Source organism: Caretta caretta, chromosome 7, assembly GCF_965140235.1.
Source record: "Caretta caretta isolate rCarCar2 chromosome 7, rCarCar1.hap1, whole genome shotgun sequence".
Taxonomy (NCBI): Eukaryota; Metazoa; Chordata; order Testudines; family Cheloniidae; genus Caretta; species Caretta caretta.
In genome coordinates, this window is record NC_134212.1 from 115,706,380 (window position 1) to 115,727,395 (window position 21,016).

The following is a 21,016-nucleotide window of genomic DNA, read 5'->3' on the forward strand; positions in this document are numbered from 1 at the left end:
CATGTATCTCTCAAAATGGAGAGCGATCCATTAGTTTGTTGTACTAGAACAAAATAGTACAATTACTCACAATAAGTGTATGCAAAGGGATGGTCTGTATGAAAAAACAGAGCTTTCTCACCGATTCCAGTTGAATTGGACAGTGACAATCTCAGTCTATGCTCATATTTCATTTACAATTTCACAAGACTAATATTCAACTTCTATATAAGATGAGAATGTTTACAAATACTGAGAATCTCCAGCAAGAGAGACGACCAAAAATAAAAATCCATTGGTTCCCTAGTATTTCATATGGTCGGTCTAAAATTAAACCTATACTTCAACCCATTACCAAAAAACAAGAGACAAAAGGTTACTAACCATATAAATTAGGAGGGTAATTGCAGTAACTTAAAATGAAAGATAAAGGAAACTTCCAAGAATTTGATATAAAGAAAACCACACTCTTTACCCACCAAACCACTTCTTAAAATCAAGTACTTGGCCTAGCATAAATCAGTCTCTCTCTCTCTCTCTCTCTCTCTATCTTCCCCCCCTTCCTTCCCCAAAAAGGCAAACATTACGTCTCTTTAGAAAGAGATGATCTGGGAGTTGATCACATAGCTATCTTTTCTTTCTGAGGTCACCATTCTTCAGTTGACTATGATACTTAAAGGGCCAAAGTTTAAAACTACTCTCCTGCAATAGAGCCCATTTGGGGCATGCCACCCTGCTATAATCAGAGAGAGTTTCAAAACGCTGCACATTTGTTTTTTCAATAGGTTCCAAACAAAAAATGTTCTATCTTGTTTGTGCTGCATGGCTGAATTTAAGCTCTGCATAGGATTTGCAGCTAAGCTAGGTAATGGGAGATTTTTTTTTAAATGTTGTCTGAGAGATATTCATTCAAATTAACAAAAGATGTATTTTTTTGCCATCTAACAATGCACTTGAAGGAAACATATTGCCTTTTTAATTTTTACGTATGTGTTTTTATTAAGCTTGCTGCTCAGTTGTAAACAGCATTTAAATATATACTGCCACCATTTTAGTTTATGATAATCAGCATATTTTTGAAACAAAGATTTTTTTCCCCTCCCAATACGGAATTGATACAAGAGGTAATCTGTTCCTTTGTAGACTAAAAAAAAAGAAAAAAAGAAAAAAAATCTGGTTTATGCTGGTTTGAACCAGCGGAATCTCTTGTGGCTAAGCCTTCTGCTGTGACTAAAATCAAAACGGCGCCGCAGTGTGTGTGTGTGCGCGCGTGTGTGTGTGCATCTGTGAGACGTGTCACGTGACACAGAAAACTACCCAAGTTTTTTTGAAAAAGCTGATAACGCTACTGTTGTCTCTGTCCGCATACAGATAACGAATAAATGCTGAACTCTATTAAACGCCCTTTACACATTATCGTGGGTCGAACACACAATTTTCTGAACTTATGATGACAGTCTATTTATTTTGCTATAAACCCTCGGCATGTAACGAACAGATTTGTGTCTGGTAATGATCTGCTCTGCCAGGGCTATATGAAATGATACCAACCTTCTTTAGATCTCGGGGAATTAAATTGACCAACTTCACCCCCTGGTCTGTAACTGAAGTTTGACATACTTTATGCACAGCAAGCCCAAATCTAATATTATCAGAACTTTGTAGTCCGAAATTAAGTAGCCACAACATTTTTTTTTTTAACCACAAATCACACATACAGTGTGTGATGTAAAACACACACACACACTTAATTTAACCTTCTGGTTAACTAATAAGTATTTACTCTAACATATTAGCAAATCTAGTTTGGGAATGGAAGGCAATAGTATTATATTTCAAACAAACAGATTGGTAATGCTATAAATACCTGCACGCTATATTTTTGGCATAAAAAGGTTTCTTATTTAACCCTATAGATGCTTTCTAACAATATATGGAGTCATCACATAAAACAACCTCACTAATATAACTAATAAATGGAAGTCACAACTTTAAGCACTGTAGCACTGCACTGAAGCGCTCAAGTCTTTCAAGGAATTTGATAAATATTGCCAGTCTGAATGACAAATATGTCTTGAAAGTAAAAGTCCTGCTTAAGACAACGGTCCTGGAAAAAACGATAACCCAAACATGCACAATAGGGTGGCTGGTTTTTTTTGTCTCATATTTTTATAACTCAAAGTGCTTTTATCTGATTATGTTCACTGGATTTAAATTAGGAGAAAATTAATGTATACAAAGCAAGCAATTACTTCATTAAATACAGCATGCCATCACTTGTATCTACCATACCAAACAATGATATATTAATTTTAAAAGAAATTTTGATTGCTGGAATTTGTACATATTTTGACAACACCAGCAGCTTTTATATACTGTACCTATTATACACTAGCCGTATCTTGGCATAAGCATGGAGTCATGACCATATTCTCAGACACAGTTGTCTGTACACATGATGATAATTTCTTAAGTGGGGAAAAGACCAGGACACCCTCATCTGCAATGTTTTGCAATATTAATTGTTCCTATGCAGATCTGTTTTGAGGAACAACTGGAGACTGAATTCTGTGTACTTCTTTACCTGCATAACCTCAGGCATATTCTGTGTATCCACTAACTAAGTTGTGTATATCGTTGCAACTATATCTTTGAAACATGAATAAAGAGCTAACAGTTGAATAAACAAAAGACTAACCAGGCAACTGATCCTTCACTTTCTCCCCAATCTTATTTTCAGTTAACTTAATCCACTATCATATATAAATATATTCAATTCCATTTGCTCTTCCTCTCCAAGAAACAGTTATAAAAAAGTTTAATGTGACTGCCAATGTTCCATCTAAAGTATTGTACAAGCTTAGAAGTTTCTCTCTCCCTCACCTGGCTAACCCTCAAGCCTACCCTGATATTTATCTCCTCCAGTGATGGATTTTACCAATATTTCTAGTTTGCTAAAGCAGAAATTCTTAGACAACACCTGTTTTTCATTGATTTAATCATTAAGAAAAAACTAGGTTTGAATATTGCAGGAAAAGACAAACAGCACCTCATTTAGTCAATTTAATCCAAACATAACAAATAATTAATTAGTCTAAACCCTGGATTACACTGAGGGTTAGTCCTTCCACCTGACTTATTCTGTCAAACATTAAAACAAACTTTTGCACATGAGAAAGATACCCCTAATATTTCATATAGTTTTCAGTTATATTGGGATGTTATGTTGGACAGGTAAAGATTTATATTTATAAACTGCTTTTGATATCAGTACAAAGGGCAACAGCTTTTTGGGTTATTGGATTAAATACTTCTACATAGTTGGCTAATTATTCACATAAAAATACTCAAAACTTACATTTATGGTTGATTTAAAAAAACAGCACCAAAAGGTATGTCAAACTTTAGACTAAAACGTTTGTGTGTGTGATAACCAGCCAGATGCATGTACCCAAGATGATACTCTTATGATTAAGTATTTTCTTAGCTGTAACAAGTATAATCATCATTATATTTTCATATGAAAAAGTGATAGAAAGAATTGGAGCAATCCAATAAATATGAGGAAGATCTTTGTGAACATTAGTCTTCATGTATTTAAAAGAAATAAGCCAGTTTCACAGCGGAGTTTCATGCTTATAAAATGTTTGTCAAAAAAGAAAACAAAAAAAATTTTTTTTTTTGGGTGGTGGTACAAAGTGTGTCAAGTTTAAGACATGAGTTGTAAATACAGATTTACATTTCTGAAGAGAACCAAGTGTTCTCCCCACTCCACATTTTACCCTAGGTAACAAGTGGTCATTTCAAAGATCAAAAACAAACAAACCCCACGCTGGCATATAATTTTAAAATTACATTATTATGTAACTCTTTTAGGGGAGACCATTTTTTTTCCTCCCTGACAGTTTCGAAAAGAGATCACATCTCACAGAAAGTGCTCCTGTGAATCAGTTATTCAGCCTTTCCTTAAAAAGCAAAAACAACATTTTATATCGCACTCACACATTAGGTATTCTGTTATAAGTAAAACTTCTTATCATACCTGCCTTTTTATGTCTGATCTCACACAAATTTCTCTTAAAATGTGAAAACAGTGGTGTAGTTAAAAGACGTGAAAACCCAAATTCTATCTTAACACCTTTATATGTTTGAACTTATGATGATGACATGCAAATTATGAAAATTCTCTTCCTAAAACAAACTATCATACTCTTTTGTATTTAAAAACAACAACTTTTAACTCATACCTTGTATATCTGCCTCTTTAAATAGGTGTCTAAAGCTATTACAGACTCTTTTTATATTATACATTAATATTAAATACAATATATGATTTCATCAATATACGTATTAAGTCCATCATGTAAATTACCAATTATCCTTTTAATATTGTTCTGCTGATATTGTACTTGCTCAGTACTCAACCTTTTTAATCTCAATATTTTGGACATTGAGGGACAAATCCTGAAGTCTTTAACTTAGTTTTAACTCAGCTATTCCTGAGGCAAAACTCATACTGAAATCAGAACTGAATAGAACTCCAGAATTTGGTCCTTATTTCTCCCCAATTTACAATATCCAAATAATTGAATTTATTGTTAAGTAATCATTTACCAAGCTTCACTTGTAAAGTCAAAGTTACCACAGCAAAAAAAAATTATTATTCAAGTAAACTTTAAAATAACTTCTAATTGAAAAGTACCACATGCTAATTTTGGTGTGAGGGAAGACAAGGGAATTGATTTAAAATAAAATTCGGTTTTCAGATAGAAAACCTGGAAGACAAGTTTGAATCCCAGATGAAGTATTAATAGGTGGGTTAGATCCCTCTGAAAATAGTGTTTCCTTTATCATTTTTATGACCTTATAAGAATCATGATGATAGTGCCCTGAATAACAATTTCATGATAAAACTCAAAGAGGGCTTATAGTAATTAAGCACCCTTTCATAAAAAGAAGTATATAACATTATAAACGCTAATACAATGTGTGAGAGAGAATTACAGGCTTTTACTGGTGCAACTTGCATTTTTGGAACACGGATAGAAAACCTGGTTAAGAAAAGAAGGCACACAAGGAAAGTGAGGGGTACTGTTCAATTCTGAGAGCTCACTTTCATTTGTTTTGCCTGCCAGTGTTGATTTAATTATACTGCATTATTATCAAAGCTGCATTATGTACTTTTTTATTCCTTTTACATGTGTTTGAGGTGAAGACCCTGGCTTTGTCAGCAAACAGTGCGTTTCAAGTTATTCCCTAAGTACTAAATAATAAAGAAAAGAGAAGAAAAGATTTTTTTTAAAGATAGCAGACAGTGATCACAAGGTAAAGGGTTAAATGTAAGATCTCCAAGAAACATTTTGAAGTTGATTAAGACCCCAGCTTTGCATTAAACAGTATCATTTCCACATGAGTTGTTGCTAATGCTGTTAAGGAGCAGCTTGAGAAGCCCAGTGTGCCAGTGACCTCCTTCACCCTCCAGCCACCCACTAGGGCTTCTTGATTAGCATCCTACCTGGTTCTCTGAGGAATTCCCATCATCCCCTAGGAGCTCATTCCGCACCTCGTCACTGTAGGCAATCCGTGACCTTTTCTGTAAAACAAAAAGAAAAAAGGGTTAGGAAGTAAACCTTGGAAGCCATCGGTCTCAAGGCTGATCATTTTAAACCTCGAGAGCCCCCTAATGGATACCTATTTGATAAAAATCTGCAAGTAAAGTTACTGAAAAGTTCCTTAACTGCAGAATTTCAACATATATTATTGGAAAAATATGAACATATTTGAGGAGATTGTAAAAAGTCACGTTCATCTACAAAACTTGCCTAGTAAAATACATGGATATACAGTATGCAATTCAAGTTTTGAGAACTAGAACATTTTACATATTACCGCAGAAGTGTTTATGGAGGCATAGATGTATTTATCCGAAGCTATCTTATTACCTGGAATGGGAACTCTTGAACTAAAACAGTAGGAATGTCATGAAACAGGGAAGGGAAAGCCGAGCTTTTCCTACATCAAAGAGATAACTTTTTAACAATGTACATTGGCCAAAAAGGATTTAAAATGACAGATCTAGAAAATAAATAAGGTTTTCTTTGCTGTTACTGTAAAGGCCTATGGGAAAAAAAGACCATAAGAAATCTGAGGGCTGGGTATGTGGGCGGGGGAGGGGGGAGGAGGGAAGAAGAGGGACAACTGTATTGGGAAATGTTAGTTTGCTTCACTTTATATAAACACATCAAAACTTGGTAAAATCAGAAAGCCAAATATGGGCCTAAGAGACCATGTCATGATTTGTACTGTCTTCAAACTCCAGACTGTCTCATTAAATATTCATCCCTATTGATTCCAAATTAGCATATTTTTAAGAAAGTTATGAACAGTTGAAAACAAAGGTTCAAACAACCATCCCAAGGTCACTTAGGCACCATGGTGTGTTAGAATTCCAGAGATAGAGCTCAGCCTTAAAGTTTTGTGGCTGCCAGCGAACTGTACAGTACCATTTTACTTTCCTGCTTCGATTTTTTACATTTACCACTGAAAGGGAACACGGTATTTTAATTGATTGTTTTATCGCTTTTAAAATTAAACATGGATATGACAAGTTTTAATATACATGAAAGGAAGTGGCTAGAACTAATACTCCGACAACTAGACTTTGTCTGTGGAAGCTTCCCTGCACAGCTCTGCCAAAGCACTCCAGTTCCGACCTACAGTAGTACCTGTAGCAACAACTCATGAAACACAGCAATCCTAGACCTTACCTGAGTTGGCTGCCAACTGTACCAAAAACTTGCCTCAGTTTGGGATGCAGACACAGTTCACTAGAGAGTAGACTAAGCCCAGGGAAATTCATTGCATTTGTGACCAAATAAAAATATGAAAATAGGTCACCACTGGGAAGAAGACTACCAATGAACTAAGCCAGGGCACCACCCAGCTTACTTGCAACACTTTTAAGCTGTTTATCCTTTATGATTAAGGTTTGCCCTTTCACAATCATCATCATTATAATGCTTACCAATTTGTGGTGCAACTGCTCGTGTTTAATACTAGAAGCTACAGCTATACATAGCAAGGACAAAGCATACCATGAACCTACTACAAGAACTGAACTGCGCTAAATCTCTTTTTCCCTACTTGGAGATCTCAGCCGCAGCAGTTTCATACTATCCAAGCAAAAGTAGTCTACAGCATTAAAGGAAATGAGAACCTTTAAACAGGCTGTGGTATCAGAGCTGCCTGTTTAAATTATTCATTTCATCACTATGGGGGACTAAAACACTCCACAGTATGCAAGAAATCATATGGAGATGGGTTTTGTTTTTCTCTTTTTTCACCAAAAAGCCAACAAATTGGCATAGATTGCTCAATTATATTATTTTCATATTTTTACTTGATACACATCAAACAAGGAGGGAAATTACAAATATATGTCAATAAATATCTAGAGAGACAATGTGGGTGAGGTAGTATCTTTTACTGGATCAACTTCTGTAAAAGATATTACCTCACCCACCTTGTCTCTCTAATATCCTGGGACCAACAAGCTACAACACTACAATAAATATCTAATCTTTTTTGGTTAAGATCCAATCTCTACATATGAGGTCCAGCAATCTAAGTGTACAGTCTTACACAATCACCTAACAGCGCAGCACCATGGACATTGGTAATGTTAACCATATTTCTCACTATTACCTTGCAATGGTAAACATCATGCTCCATTAGTTTGTTGTCAGGTGTACCATTTGGCTAATTATAGAGAGTTTGAGGAGTTCTTGGTTTCACATAATTCATTTGAATGATTAAAGTGGTGATTGTTCCAATTTACAAGGGACTGTATGAGAAAAAGTGTGCTTTATGACAAAGAATCACAACATTTTTGCAATCATTCTATTTTTTCCCCCCTCAAAAAGACACTATACCTATCATTCATGTCAATATAAGTGCAGCTAATAATGTCTGTACCATTGTTCTTTTATTACAATGATCTGGCCTGATTAGAAAATCAGCAGTTGTACTGAAAGAAATAATCTTTTGACTACGACTAGGTGCAACTCTTTGCCTTAATCAATAAATAATTTGATATTACTTTTTAATCACAGTTTCACCACCACCTGAATCAATAATATAAAAGGACCTTGGAACTAAAGTGCTCATTTGTTCTATCAGGATTTGTACAAAACATCAATACTTTATTTTCGTTAACAAAAAATAAAAATAATGATTGTAGTAATTTGGCTAATACTTATATTTGACTAATCAAAATTAAAAACAAGAAAACGGATTAATACAAATCTGATGATTATAAATATTTTAAGATTTTTTTTTTCTTCATAACTATCAACAGTATACAAATATGTACTTTAGCCAAATGCAAGCATGATAGTTTGAGCTGGAAATGTCACACATTCTGCTACAGTTTGAAGGAACCCAATTCATAATGCATTTTATAAATAGTTAATGACTTCTATACATAAGCTAACCAGGCAAATCAAAAAATTGTCAACATTTTTAGTCTTAGTTGTCAGTTACCACTGTCTACTGGTACTTTATATGTATGTTTCTAGAAAAGACAGAAGCTTTACTGAGTTTGTAATCCAATGCATTTTCTGGGCAGCTCAATATGAGTTTCAGAGCTTCTATGTACAGTTTTTCTCTGCAAAGGTTTGTCAAATACAGCAGAAGTTTTCCTTGCATTTTGTATGTATATGTGCTAAGTTCTGTGCACAAGTGTTTAACGTTACTGAGTATATCGGTATACTTGTACACGCTCAAAGATCATAAGCGGTATAGTATAATGCACACAGTTACACAAAGGGCCTAAGGTACTAGCCAGAAGAACTTCTAGACAAAGAAAGTTTCAGTAGCTGCTTTAAATGTACTACAGTACTCAGACCTTCTGCCAAGGAATAATTTCTGATTCTAGGCAGATCTCACTTGGTTTATGAACAAGATTTTTGCATACTGATTGGATGATTTTCTTAAAGCCCTGTTCACACAGATACACTTGCTCAGTCCTGTCTGGCAATTTGGCTTTAAACAATCTGTCTACTTGACCCAAGCCTTAACATTTCCCTACTGAACTGAATGTGTTCATGGGCAGCCACAGTTAAAATTAGAAATAAAATGAATTAACTCAGCTTAAACTAATTAAGAACTGTGATCTGCAGTACCACCCCCTGTATGATTTTACATGTGAAGTAGGGTACATGCAACCCAAGTGTAAGAATTCTGTTATACTAATCTGAGCATAACAATGAAGTTAGTCTATTACTAAAGCATACTAGAAGCTAATTTCCATAGCCTACACATGGCAAACCAATTGCTTAAATTGCCTCACCTGGGAATGTAATATAATGTTATCATCAGACCAGCCACACTGTAAATAGATTTATAATGCTTTCCATATGCTAGGCTATGTTGCATATGAATTAAGTAATGATCTGGTATTACAATACAATCAGCTAGTTCCCACACCTGGCAGACAGGATATTTTGCTAAATAACTACCTATACAGCTACATCACAAAATAAAGAAGGAAACAGCAATGGGAAGAGAAACAATCTTCATGGCATATGACTGATTTTACATAGTAATCCAATAAGATTTAGATAGAGGTGCCCGAAATAATCTGTTCCCAACATCTGTACAACAGAATGCATGCTTATTCATTTCTAGTCAATTCCGGCCTACTTTTCCACATTCTATATTTTAATTACTCATCCACAATGTTCACGTTGGTAAGGGAAAGCACTAGCCCCTGCTCCTCGTTTCTATGTACTTTCAGCAGTGAGCCAAATAACTGATGCCGAGCATTGCATGTTTTCGAAACTAAACTAAGGAACAGCGTTTCTCCCAATTACTAATCGAACTAGTCTACAGACGCACAAAGCTAGATATATTTCAGACAAATGGCCCACTCTAGCCCAGTTATTCCTTTTGCCCAGCCGTACTTTTCCACCTCGATGTATTTCAGAATGGTTACAAGGATTTTTTTTTTTTTTTGGTAAATCATGTGATAAATCTATAAACAATAAAAAGTTTTGCCAATACTTTTTTCTTTTTCAATATACGGTTTTCTAGAGTATTTCAGATGGTTAAAGAAACACTGCCCACTTGAAAAAAATCACATTTCTGTCTGAAAACTGCACCTACTGTAAATACCAGGAACATCTAAGATTACTATAATTTAATACAGTTAGTGAGGAGAAATTCTATTTTTAAAAACATATTTATGTACTTTGTACATAGACAGTTTCACGTTGCCCCTGTAAAGTTGGAGAGCTAAGACTTGATCCAGCAATGTACCATGTTTGAGCAGACTGCTATCCTCACACATTATATGTTGCAGGATTGGAACCTTAGTTCCTTAAAGCATCCTCTGTGAAGCAGAAAGCTCTTCAATCGTGTTTTCTGATTTTTTTAGGAGAGAAAAATTGGCCTCTCTATTTAAAAGGTGCTCTCACAGAAATAACAGAGCTTTTTTAATTAGTCTACTTTTAAAGTATTCAGTCGACAGTGTCTTTTTATGGAGAGTTAAATCATATTGACAACTTTTTAAAGAAAATGCATTCAACTTTAGTGTCATGAACAGATCTTATCCTAACTGCTTCAAAAACATTTTTCAGCAGATGGTCTCAAAAACAGGTCACATGAAGGCAACAAATTGAACTTCTATATTTGTATGTCAACGAGGTCATTTTATCAAACTATTTCAGACCTCAATCCAAAAGGGGCTTAACCAAGTGTAGAAAGCTAACTTCTGATCAGTTCTGTCTACAAGGCAAGAAACTGATTCCACATTGCTAATCTGGAATGTAATAAAAAACTGACTTTCAACTGTTTTCAAAGAAAAGTTAAAATTTAAAGATGATATGCTTTATAGCCATAGAAAATAAACCGCTCTGATCACTCCCCCTCCCCAAATAAAAACTAAGGTGAATGAAAGCATCAATCCAACAGAATTGTTTAGATGACAAAAGTCAATCCCTGAAACACTTCAAATCTCCCTCCTCCCCCCAAATTGTTACAGGTAAACTACAGAAGACAAGATTACAACCTATAACTTGAACGCTGCCACTTCACAAAATCAAATGTCTTCCAACAAGAGCACAGCCAAATCAAACCATCAGTAAAAATGTTAATGTGAAGTTAATGCAGAGAGAGCATCACACATTCTACGCAGAAGTCACAGGTCTATAAATTTTCTTTTCAACAATCATCTTCAGATACTTTTTCAGCTTCATTATGGGGTGAGAGCAGGCATGAAGGTCAAGATAACCCCCCCATAAGAATACACACTCTGTATTATGTTGTTGGTGAAAAATGCAGATTCTGCCAACAAAACAACAACTTCTACCGCAAACCTCATGACCAATGGACTATGCATGTCACCAAGATGGCCAATGTTAAAACAACCTACTGGATTATACACATAATTAGGGAAGAATGCAGGTCACCTGTGAGATAATTATAATTCATTGTTTCTGTGTGCACATTAGGAGTAACAGAAGCAGATTTCTAATGTGAAGAAACATTTGTATTCACAAAAAAAGTCCAACATTTAGCTGAACTCTGCTTTCTAATGTTAATAACTTACTAAAGAAAAGGCTTTCCCAAAACCAAAGGTCACAGACCAAAAGCATCCTTTACAAATGGTGCTCAAAAGTTCATCATCACTACTTCTAATTCAAATGGACACTGCATACAAAAAGATGATGTGATACAATATTAAGGATATAAATGTAAACATGAAAAAGCTAAGAAAGGCACTGCATTACTATTGATTACATATGTATCCCCAAAAACCATGCTAAATAGCTCCTCTCTACTTGGTGTTTTTACCTTTTGGATGTTTTTGAAGTTACCACACTCCCTCTCGCAATTTTAGGCATTGCTTAAGCAAGTTAAGTATATTTAATTCTTTTAATCCTTCATCAGAAGCCTATTCCTTCAGTCTCTTTAGACATGTAGTTGGTTCTTATAAGTGCTGTACAACAGTTTGTCAACAACTTCAATCAGATGCCATAATCTGGTCAAAGCATTCTAGCTGTGATCTCACCAGAGTTTAGATAGATAGAAAATTACTATTAAACTAAGAGGTGTCTCTCTGTATGTGGCCTGAAACCTCACCTGCCTTTTGCACTGCAAACTCATATCTAATCAGCTATCGACTATTACCTCCAGGCCTCTTGAAGCATTCCCACAGTCCAGATGTCTCCCTTCCATTGAAAATTACTTCTGATTATTATTCCCCAGATGTATTCATTTGTATTTTTCCCAAGTTAAATCTCTTTAAAAAAATTCTGCCTATGTTTCTATCCATTCTATGCCCTTTTGTAGAATTCCTCTATTTTACAAAGGAAAACCTCTCAATGTAATTTCATCTGCAAAGTTCATTCACGTGTTATTTGTTCCCTTTCCAATATATAAACAAAAGTGTTTAAAAAGCATGACATAATGGGTAGAGATAGTGAGACTAGTGAGGGGATATGTCATCCTGCCCCGCAACCCTTGGGTGCCTCACAATGCCTTGCTGAAGTAGCTCCCCCCTGGGCCGCTCATGAACAGCCTTCCAGCATGCAAGCCACACCCTGAGTGTCTATGTGTAACTGCAGTTTGCCAGTTACGCTCTGGTTCTCACCAGCCTTGGTTGTACTGCAGGGTGGCCCCAAAATGTATATCCTGAACTGCCCAGAAAGGTAGGTTCTGTACCTCTCCTGGACAGTACGAATATTTAAGTCCCTTACTCCTTGAAGGGAGCAGTATACCAGTTTATTGTCTTAAACAGCATCACCCAAACACCAATTTAAAGAGTGGATTAGATAAACCCATAAAAGAAGTTTATTAACGACAAAGAGATAGATTTTAAGTGAGTACAAGTACTGAGGCATAAAAGTCAGAAATGATTTTTTTTAAAAAAGCTTACTAGTGCCTAAAAAATAATATTAGATTGAAGCAAACTATTTCATCACGTGCTTCCGGCAAAGTTACTGACCAAACACTTCAAGTCAGGACCTGTTTTGATCATAAACTCTTAACATCATACAGGGATATCTCATAACTTCACATACCATGTTGCCACACGTATTTTATCAGGACAATCCTGACTAGCAAATTATTAGTTTTTAGATGATACCTTGCAAGGCACACAGTTGACAAAGATTATTACGCTAGTGTGTAGGGTGTGAATAATCTGTCACAATAAAACAAAGTTAACACCAATCCCATGCCACAAGACACCTTCCTGACTTATTAATTTTTGATTACCACTGGCCTTTGTTCACAGTCTTCTGACGAGTATTTGGCCTCTCTGACAGTGTTCATTTCTAAATTAAAATTTCACAAAATAGAAATTAGACATAGAATATACTAGCTAGACCACCTTTCTACCAACAGAGGATTCCTCCCGACATTAGAACTTCAATCTAGTTTCAATATCCTATACAATGTGTCTTCCACTGCTTCCCTTGGGGAACTATTCTATAATCTACTGCAAACACTTCATCCGACGACTTTGGGTGAAAGGAAAGACCATCTACTGAGTGAGGTTGAAGGGGAGAAGACAAATTTAGGAAGAAAAAGTGACTGACAATGTCACTTTGTTCCAGTAAATAACTAGACATCTGACTGAGGTGGCATGTCATTCACTTTTGTCATGTATTTAAATGAAAATCTTGTCAGGGTATTTAGAGCCAGGTTAAACACCCAGAGGACTAAGTTTGTGCGTCTCAGCTGCTGCTATTGAGTAGTTTTCTCTTGAGTTCTGGTCTACCCTGTCTCACCAGGAACAGAAAGGTGACAGGTAAACCTGCATTCAAATTCTTGTCCAGACCATTCTGGAGAAAAGTTAAGAGGGCCAGGATGAGTCATCTAAGGGGTCACAGCTGCCTATCTCTGCACTATGCCCTGAAAAACACTTCAAACCAACTTGGACAGAAAGCAGACATATATGCATGCAGCCTAATGATTAACAGATATTTTTAAGGTTCCTCTCACCATAGAATCTAAGTACTGAGTTATCAGCTGTTTGCACCTGTTCCAAAACACCCCCTTTTTTATGCCTGACTTCTCAAGACAATGACAGCAGACACAAATAATCAGAGAGATTTAGGCCTGAAGACATCAATGTCGCCCGTCCCATAGGCAGACAATTGTGAGTACAGCTGTGAAAACCAGAATGATGACTTTCATCAGAAGCTGTGCTATTTTCTGAAGAACCTGGATCACTGTGGAAAGGTACAAGCCCGGTCAAACTTGCACTGTGTTGGGGAACACAAATATTCAGTGTGTACAATTCTGACCCTCTCTCTCAAGTTAAGAGACGGACTACCACACTAACTGCCCACAGGCATCACCATTTTCCAAATAATCTGGTTTTCAGGAGGCCTGTCAAGAAGACAAGATGACAGAATTTCACCAGAGCACAGAGGCAAACTTGATTAAGTAATCAAGTGAAATCTCTTGTCTATGAGAGAGGGTCTACTGTGACCTGTTATCCTTCAGAAGTGCTCCTGGTAAGCAGGGCCTAAATACAATCACTAGACTTCCTTTGTTTCTCCAGAGGGCCCCAGAAAAAACATTTACTAACCTTTCCGTAACTGTTGTTCTTGGAGATATGTTACTCATGTCCATTCCATGTTAGGTGTGTGCGTGCACGGTTACTGGAGATTTACCACTTCAGTGGTATCCTTTGGGGTGGCTTTAGTGCCAAGCACTTTCTGTTCTGGCCCCGCATCCTCTCAGTTCCTTCTTGCTGACTAACTCCAACACAGGGGTATGAGGGTGGGTCATAAAATGGACATGAGCAACACATCTCAAAGAACTGTTTTTATTCTGCTATACTTACAATAGACCCCTGCTAAAAAAATACCCTTCCCCTCCTCCCCCATCCCCCCAAAAAATCGGACAATATCACCAACTACCAACCTCTCTCTTGCTCCTCTTTGGGGAAAGGTTATTGAGTAGGTGGTGGAAGGCAGCTCTGATATATTCTGGCGTCATCTCATTGCGTTTCCATGATCCCATTTAATTTGAAATTCAACCTGATTTTGGTATGAAGTTTGCACCACTCTTGTTCACTGATTTCCTGCTAACAGAGATCATATGTCCATTTGGATCCTTTAAATCCATCTCTTGATATGCTTGACCATTAGATTTCGTTGAGCCACCTCACCAGTAGATGTTAGCTGGAGTACATTTATAAGATAGCTCTCAAGGTGGTTTTGGGTTGTTGGTCTGCCCTGAGAACACTACTGTGGGGCTGTGGAAAGTCCAGCTAAATTCCAGTCTCTGGACTAGACAGACATATGAAATGGAAATGTGAAAATAAGGTGCTGTTTTCCTGTAAGCCTCTAAATGAAGTGGTGATGTCAAGGGTATTGAGACTGCTCTTTACAGAGTGCTCCTTAAAGTGGCACGGGCAAGGAGAAACATTTTTCAGGGGAGTCTAACCAATTGTCTAACCAATGCTGCTATGGTAAAGGGTTAAAAGATATCAGAATAGCCAAACACAAACTAAAAATGTATACAAACCCTAGTTTCAGCTAGCATAGCCATCTGCTATCTATCCAAGTTCTTGTGTCTAGTGATACTGGAACACCTGCTGATATGCTCAGCCAGGTCATTCCCCTTCAGAAAGGGAAATGATGTCAGTTTTATTTCCTGCCTCCATCTGTTGATTAGCGGCTTATTATCCTTTGCCTGGGCTCTCATAATTGGGTATTGAAGAAACAGGGGTTTGTAATGAAAGTCTACATGTAAGTGGTCTGAAGTGGCTGCTATCTGTGAATGCTAGAATTTTTTCCCCCCTCTTTTTCTACTCTCCTATGCCATGAACACATAGCAGTTTAATCTAGCAGCAGAGGAACCTCTTGAAAGCTGATGTCTTTACATGATTTTTAAACCTCGATCTTGCACTTTTCGGTTACTGTGACTCTGTCACAGATCTCAACCCTGTTGAGTGCATATTTTATCTGTTGTCTAAACATCATTGGGAGTCAAAATGATCTCTTCTCTTATTACCAAGGGAATCTTGCATAACACATAGGGAACACCCACTTATCTCCAGATTTGGTTATGACTGACATCCTATAGCACTTTTGTCCTCACCACAGGATTTGAGTAAGTACTGTGAAAATTATACCATCTGATAGGACCTAATTTAAAATATTAAAGCCTTTAAAATGGGCCTTTCCAAAGGTTAAATATTAAAAAGAATCCTTCTGGCTACTTCTAAGTGTCCCCCAATGTTGTTATCATCATCATCACTGTTTTGGTCATATGATGTTTTACTCTTGCTACTCAATGTTGGGTAGAAGAAAATCTCAGTTAAACATTATTAATATTGCTTTATATCATTGAATAGTAAAGAAACCAAACATCCCATTAGCACAGTGGAGAAAAATTTCTAATATCTCCATTGAAAGTATAATAAAGTTATGTTTGAAAAAGAATAATTAAATGGAAAAAAGTCTAATGTAGCATAAAGGTTGCAAGCTCAACAATACATCTGCCACTTTGCACATTTTACAATTTTAGAGTATAAAACAGTAAGTATATTAAGTAGGGTGACCAGATGTCCCGATTTTATCGGGACAGTCCTGATATTTGGGGCTTTTTTTTTTTTTTTTAATGTGGGCTTCTATTACCCCGACCCGATTTTTCACAATTGCTGTCTGGTCACCCTAACATTAAGTAAAACAGTTAACAAAAAAAACAAAAAATTATGTGTGTGCAACATACCCAAGTTAACATTGCTATCTGAATACTAATTTCTAAATTTCCAGAATTTCTTATTAACATTAGCACTCAGATTATATTAACAGAGGTCAGTCTCTCTCTCTCTCACACACACACACACACACAAACAAACACTCCTTTGTGTTTAATAATGTTAACAGTTTAATGGCCAAAATTAGGCTGTCTAGTTCACAGCATATTGAAGGAGGAGTACATGCCCACCTTTATGGCAACATACCAGGCTGCAGGCAGGCATTGCTGGGATAGAACTAGTAGATACATGCTGTGCTGAATCGATAGCTAACTTGATAAAATACTAGGTCAATTGCTCAGACTTGGCTTTTTCTAGCTTTTTTTTCCCACAAGCTGATGACTGGCAGTTCCTGCTTTATGCTCTATCAGATGAAAGTCAGTAAATAATCCACTGCCTATAGTTTATCGACTTAACCCTGTCCCCTTTATACTTTTCCTCAGAGTTTGTGATTTTTTCTTTAAATTCAACTATTCATACTAGCATGCCAACCACTACACTTATGAAACTGAAATGAAACTCCCAAGAAAGTCACAAGTAATGGGCATAACATCAAGCCAAATTAATTTCTATGAACAGTGTCGCAGAACATTGTAACATCTCTTCTACTGGACATTTCTGGGCCATATGAATTAAATACCAGGGTTCTGAAAGTTCTTTGTAGCTTGGATTTCTCAATATTAGAAAGATCATCTAATAGATTATATGATTCCCAATTAATGTTCATACAGACCCTTTCCCCTCCCACTCATGTAACAATCCTGTAGCAAACATAGCAATTGCTTAGATGCAAAAGTATGCAGATAGTCATATGATACATCTACTCTGGTCCTCTCAGCTGTATAAGGCAAATAAGGAAAACAGCTAGTACCACCTGATCAGCCAGCTCTCCATGCACCGCCACCAAGTGTTTTGCAGAGCATAGTTTAGGAACATGTTTTACCAGACCATTTTTCACCAAATAAAAATTATCTGCTACATAGAGACAGACAGGAAGCATACAGTGATTGTAGTATTGCCAACCCCACATACTTCAAAATAGCTCTGACACTTCCCAGAGATATCCAGGGTTGTGAAACACCTAACCACTACCTGCCCTTAGCATGAGGAAGTCTTGTCTGTGCCTGCTGTGGATCAGCTCCCTGAAACCACCAGCTTCTGGCAACACAAGCTACCTTTCAGCCCTCCGCAGGTTGGCGATAGGCATAAACACTAACCCCCGAGTCCTCCAAGCTTCCCTCTGGAACAGTCAGCCCCTCTTCCACTGATAAAAAGAAAAAAGGAGTATTTGTGGCACCTTAGAGACTAACAAATGTATTTATTTGAGCATAAGCTACAGCTCCGATGAAGTGGGCTGTAGCTCACGAAAGCTTATGCTCAAATAAATTTGTTAGTCTCTCAGGTGCCACAAGTCCTCCTTTTCTTTTTGAGAATACAGACTAGCACAGCTGCTACCCTGAAATCTCCCACTGATGGATCACAGAACTTTCAGATTTGCTGTTCTCAAAGGAATAGCGCATAGTTTGCAAGAATCAACTTCAGATCACCCCACTACTTAGCACAGAGTACATATATTTTATAAAAGAAGAATAAGTTTATAAAAGAACAGATACACAAGTGATGTAGAGTGAGGTTTTTTCTCCTGCTGACAATAGATCACCTTAATTGATCACTCTCGTTATAGTGTGTATGGCAACACCCATTTTTTCATGTTCTCTGTGTGTATATATCTTCCTACTGTATTTTCCACTGCATGCATCCGATGAAGTGGGTTTTAGCCCATGAAAGCTTATGCCCAAATAAATTTGTCAGTCTCTAAGGTGCCACAAGTACTCCTCATTCTTTTTGGAAACAAATAGTTACTTATAAAAACTATCATAATGCTTTTTAGAGCCTAAACTTAACTAACAAGGCATCCCCTTATCTCTTACAAGACAACTTACCCCAAGTCCTTTTCCTAGTGTTTTCAACCAGTTTGGCTGAGAAGCCGTCTCACAAGATCAAGCCTACAGGCAGCTTGCCCTCACAGACTGAAGTAATCCCTGGGTATTCACATGCACCCCAGATATAGTTTCAAAAGTTCATTATCTTACTTCTAAACAGGATAACCTCTGCTGTTTTCATTTTTTCCTCCAGCCCTTTCAATCTATTGATGGGCCTTTTCCTCAGACTGTAAATGAGTGTGCATTGTGACCCATATAGTACTCAATTTGCACGTCATCAGGTGGAGGGAAATAAGAATCTCTTACACACACACACACCCCTCTTCACATATTCTCTGTACATACATTTCACAATGATTATGAAGACCAGTGTGCCATAGGCTTTCATTAGAGATCTTATATAACATTCTTTGGCAGACCTGGATCCAAGGGATCTCTGTTACCCTTATATACCCCATGCCCTATTCCAATTGGTATCAAGAGGTCCTTGGGTCACAAAAAAACAAAACCTCACCCTAAGAAGCAAAATAAAAATTACCAAGAGACTGTATTTAAAATAATAAGATTTGAATAGAAAATAGTACAATACACTGGTTTGTAACGACTTCAGGTTGAAAATTCAACCTTAAAATGCACACAAACATTTTTGTTGTTCCATAAAATGCACACAACAGACTGATTTTTCTTCACTCTGCTAATCCCTCAGGTGGTGGATCTCTCATTCTTTCCCTCTCCACCACTTACCTACCTCCCACCCTACTAACCCATTTACCTCTATAGTCACCTGCGTCTCCCTTCTCTCTCACAGCAAGATGTGCCCTCATGTTTTCTTCACTCCCCTTTCACTCCATTGTCGCTTACCCCAGCCTCCCTCACATTCTACTGATCCCCTTTCAGTCTCCCACTAGCTCCCCCAGATTCCTGGGTCTCTCTCTCTCTCTCTGTACCTCTCCCTTCATCCCCCATACACTAATCAATTGGTACATGATGAATAGGGGTAACCATTTTAAGTGAGCCCAGTCTGGCTTCAGAGCCATTGAAATTTCAGCATGTTGGCCATTAGCTACAGCCTAATTTGGCTTTAGGAGAATGGCAGCCATATTAATGGGGATTGGAGGGGGGCAGGGAATAATGGCTCATCCAAAGTAACGGGAGACAGTGGCCATAGAGTAAAAGTTTGTGACATTGCTGGAGGAGAATATGAAGTTTAGAGATTTTTGTTTTGTTTTTTAAAAGAACATGTACACACTTAGCAAAATATCTTAAGTCATGATGTTACTGCAAGAGTGAGAACCTCTGAAAATGCCTACAGGCTACTTCTCTGCAGCAGCTTGCTGGGAAACCCATTAAACCACTCCTGGTATAAAGATGTATGGAACATCAAAATGCAGGCCGGAAGCATTTTGTTTAAAGAACATTCCATGACAGAGGTGGGGCAAGTTCAACAACAAATGAGAGAAACCAAGACACAGAATACGTGCTTGTACTGAAAGGTCAGCTACCAAATGAAAACATGCAACTTCAGCTGATGTAGAATAGATCACATAATCCACTTTCATGTGATGAAAGCATACAAGAGAGACTTTGCTTTCATTTACTGAAACCACCCAGATTTTGAAGGACATAAATAAATTTATGATCATAGAAGTTAGATCAAATGGGTCCATAAATCTATAGAGAGTGAAAGAATCAAGGTTAAGATCTTTCAGGAAATACTTCTAAAGAAATGGATATTAAGTAATGAACTAGTACATTTGTCTTTATAAAACTTCTATATAAAAATCATACGCCTTTCCCAAATTACTTCACAAAGTAACAAGCTATGTATTCGTATCAACGGTCCAATGAGCTTCCCATTAGTCAGGAAGAGGTCTTCAGGCTTAAGTATATTCTTTGATGAGGGAGAAACTGGCCCCCCGCCCCCGACTAATTAGAAGGATTTGAGCGTTCTCTGTGCCTGACAAATGTCCACTGGGTGGAAAAAGAGATCCATCCCTGGGCAGAGAGAAGATGTGGGTGGTTGCCTAAGACCTGTTCTACCTACAAAGAGGTCGACCTAAGTCACCTTGCATCAACCTATTTCTGCTACTCAAATTTGTCTCTGGCTGACATAAGCACCCCATTATGGCGATGCAGCAAAAACAACTCCCTGAATGGCTTTCAACTGTGGTTGACCTACTGAGGTCAACACAGTGAGAGCGTAGACACTGCGTGACTTATGTCAACCACAACATGCCTCCAGCAGCTGTTCTACAATGCCCAACAATGACTGCTCTGGTCACAATTGTGAACGTCACTAACCAGGCGCCATGGA

The 21,016-nt window shown here is 37.2% G+C and overlaps 1 protein-coding gene across 12 annotated transcripts in view; it reads right to left on the reverse strand.

The window, feature by feature from the left end:
* VTI1A (vesicle transport through interaction with t-SNAREs 1A) overlaps window positions 1-21,016 on the reverse strand; it is a 340,922-nt gene that overhangs the window by 259,864 nt on the left and 60,042 nt on the right. For all 12 annotated transcript variants that reach the window (XM_048857953.2, XM_048857952.2, XM_048857951.2 and 9 more), the window contains exon 4: window positions 5,495-5,572. In XM_048857953.2, the coding sequence (XP_048713910.1) occupies window positions 5,495-5,572 (78 nt within the window). The remainder of the gene's footprint in view (window positions 1-5,494; window positions 5,573-21,016) is intronic.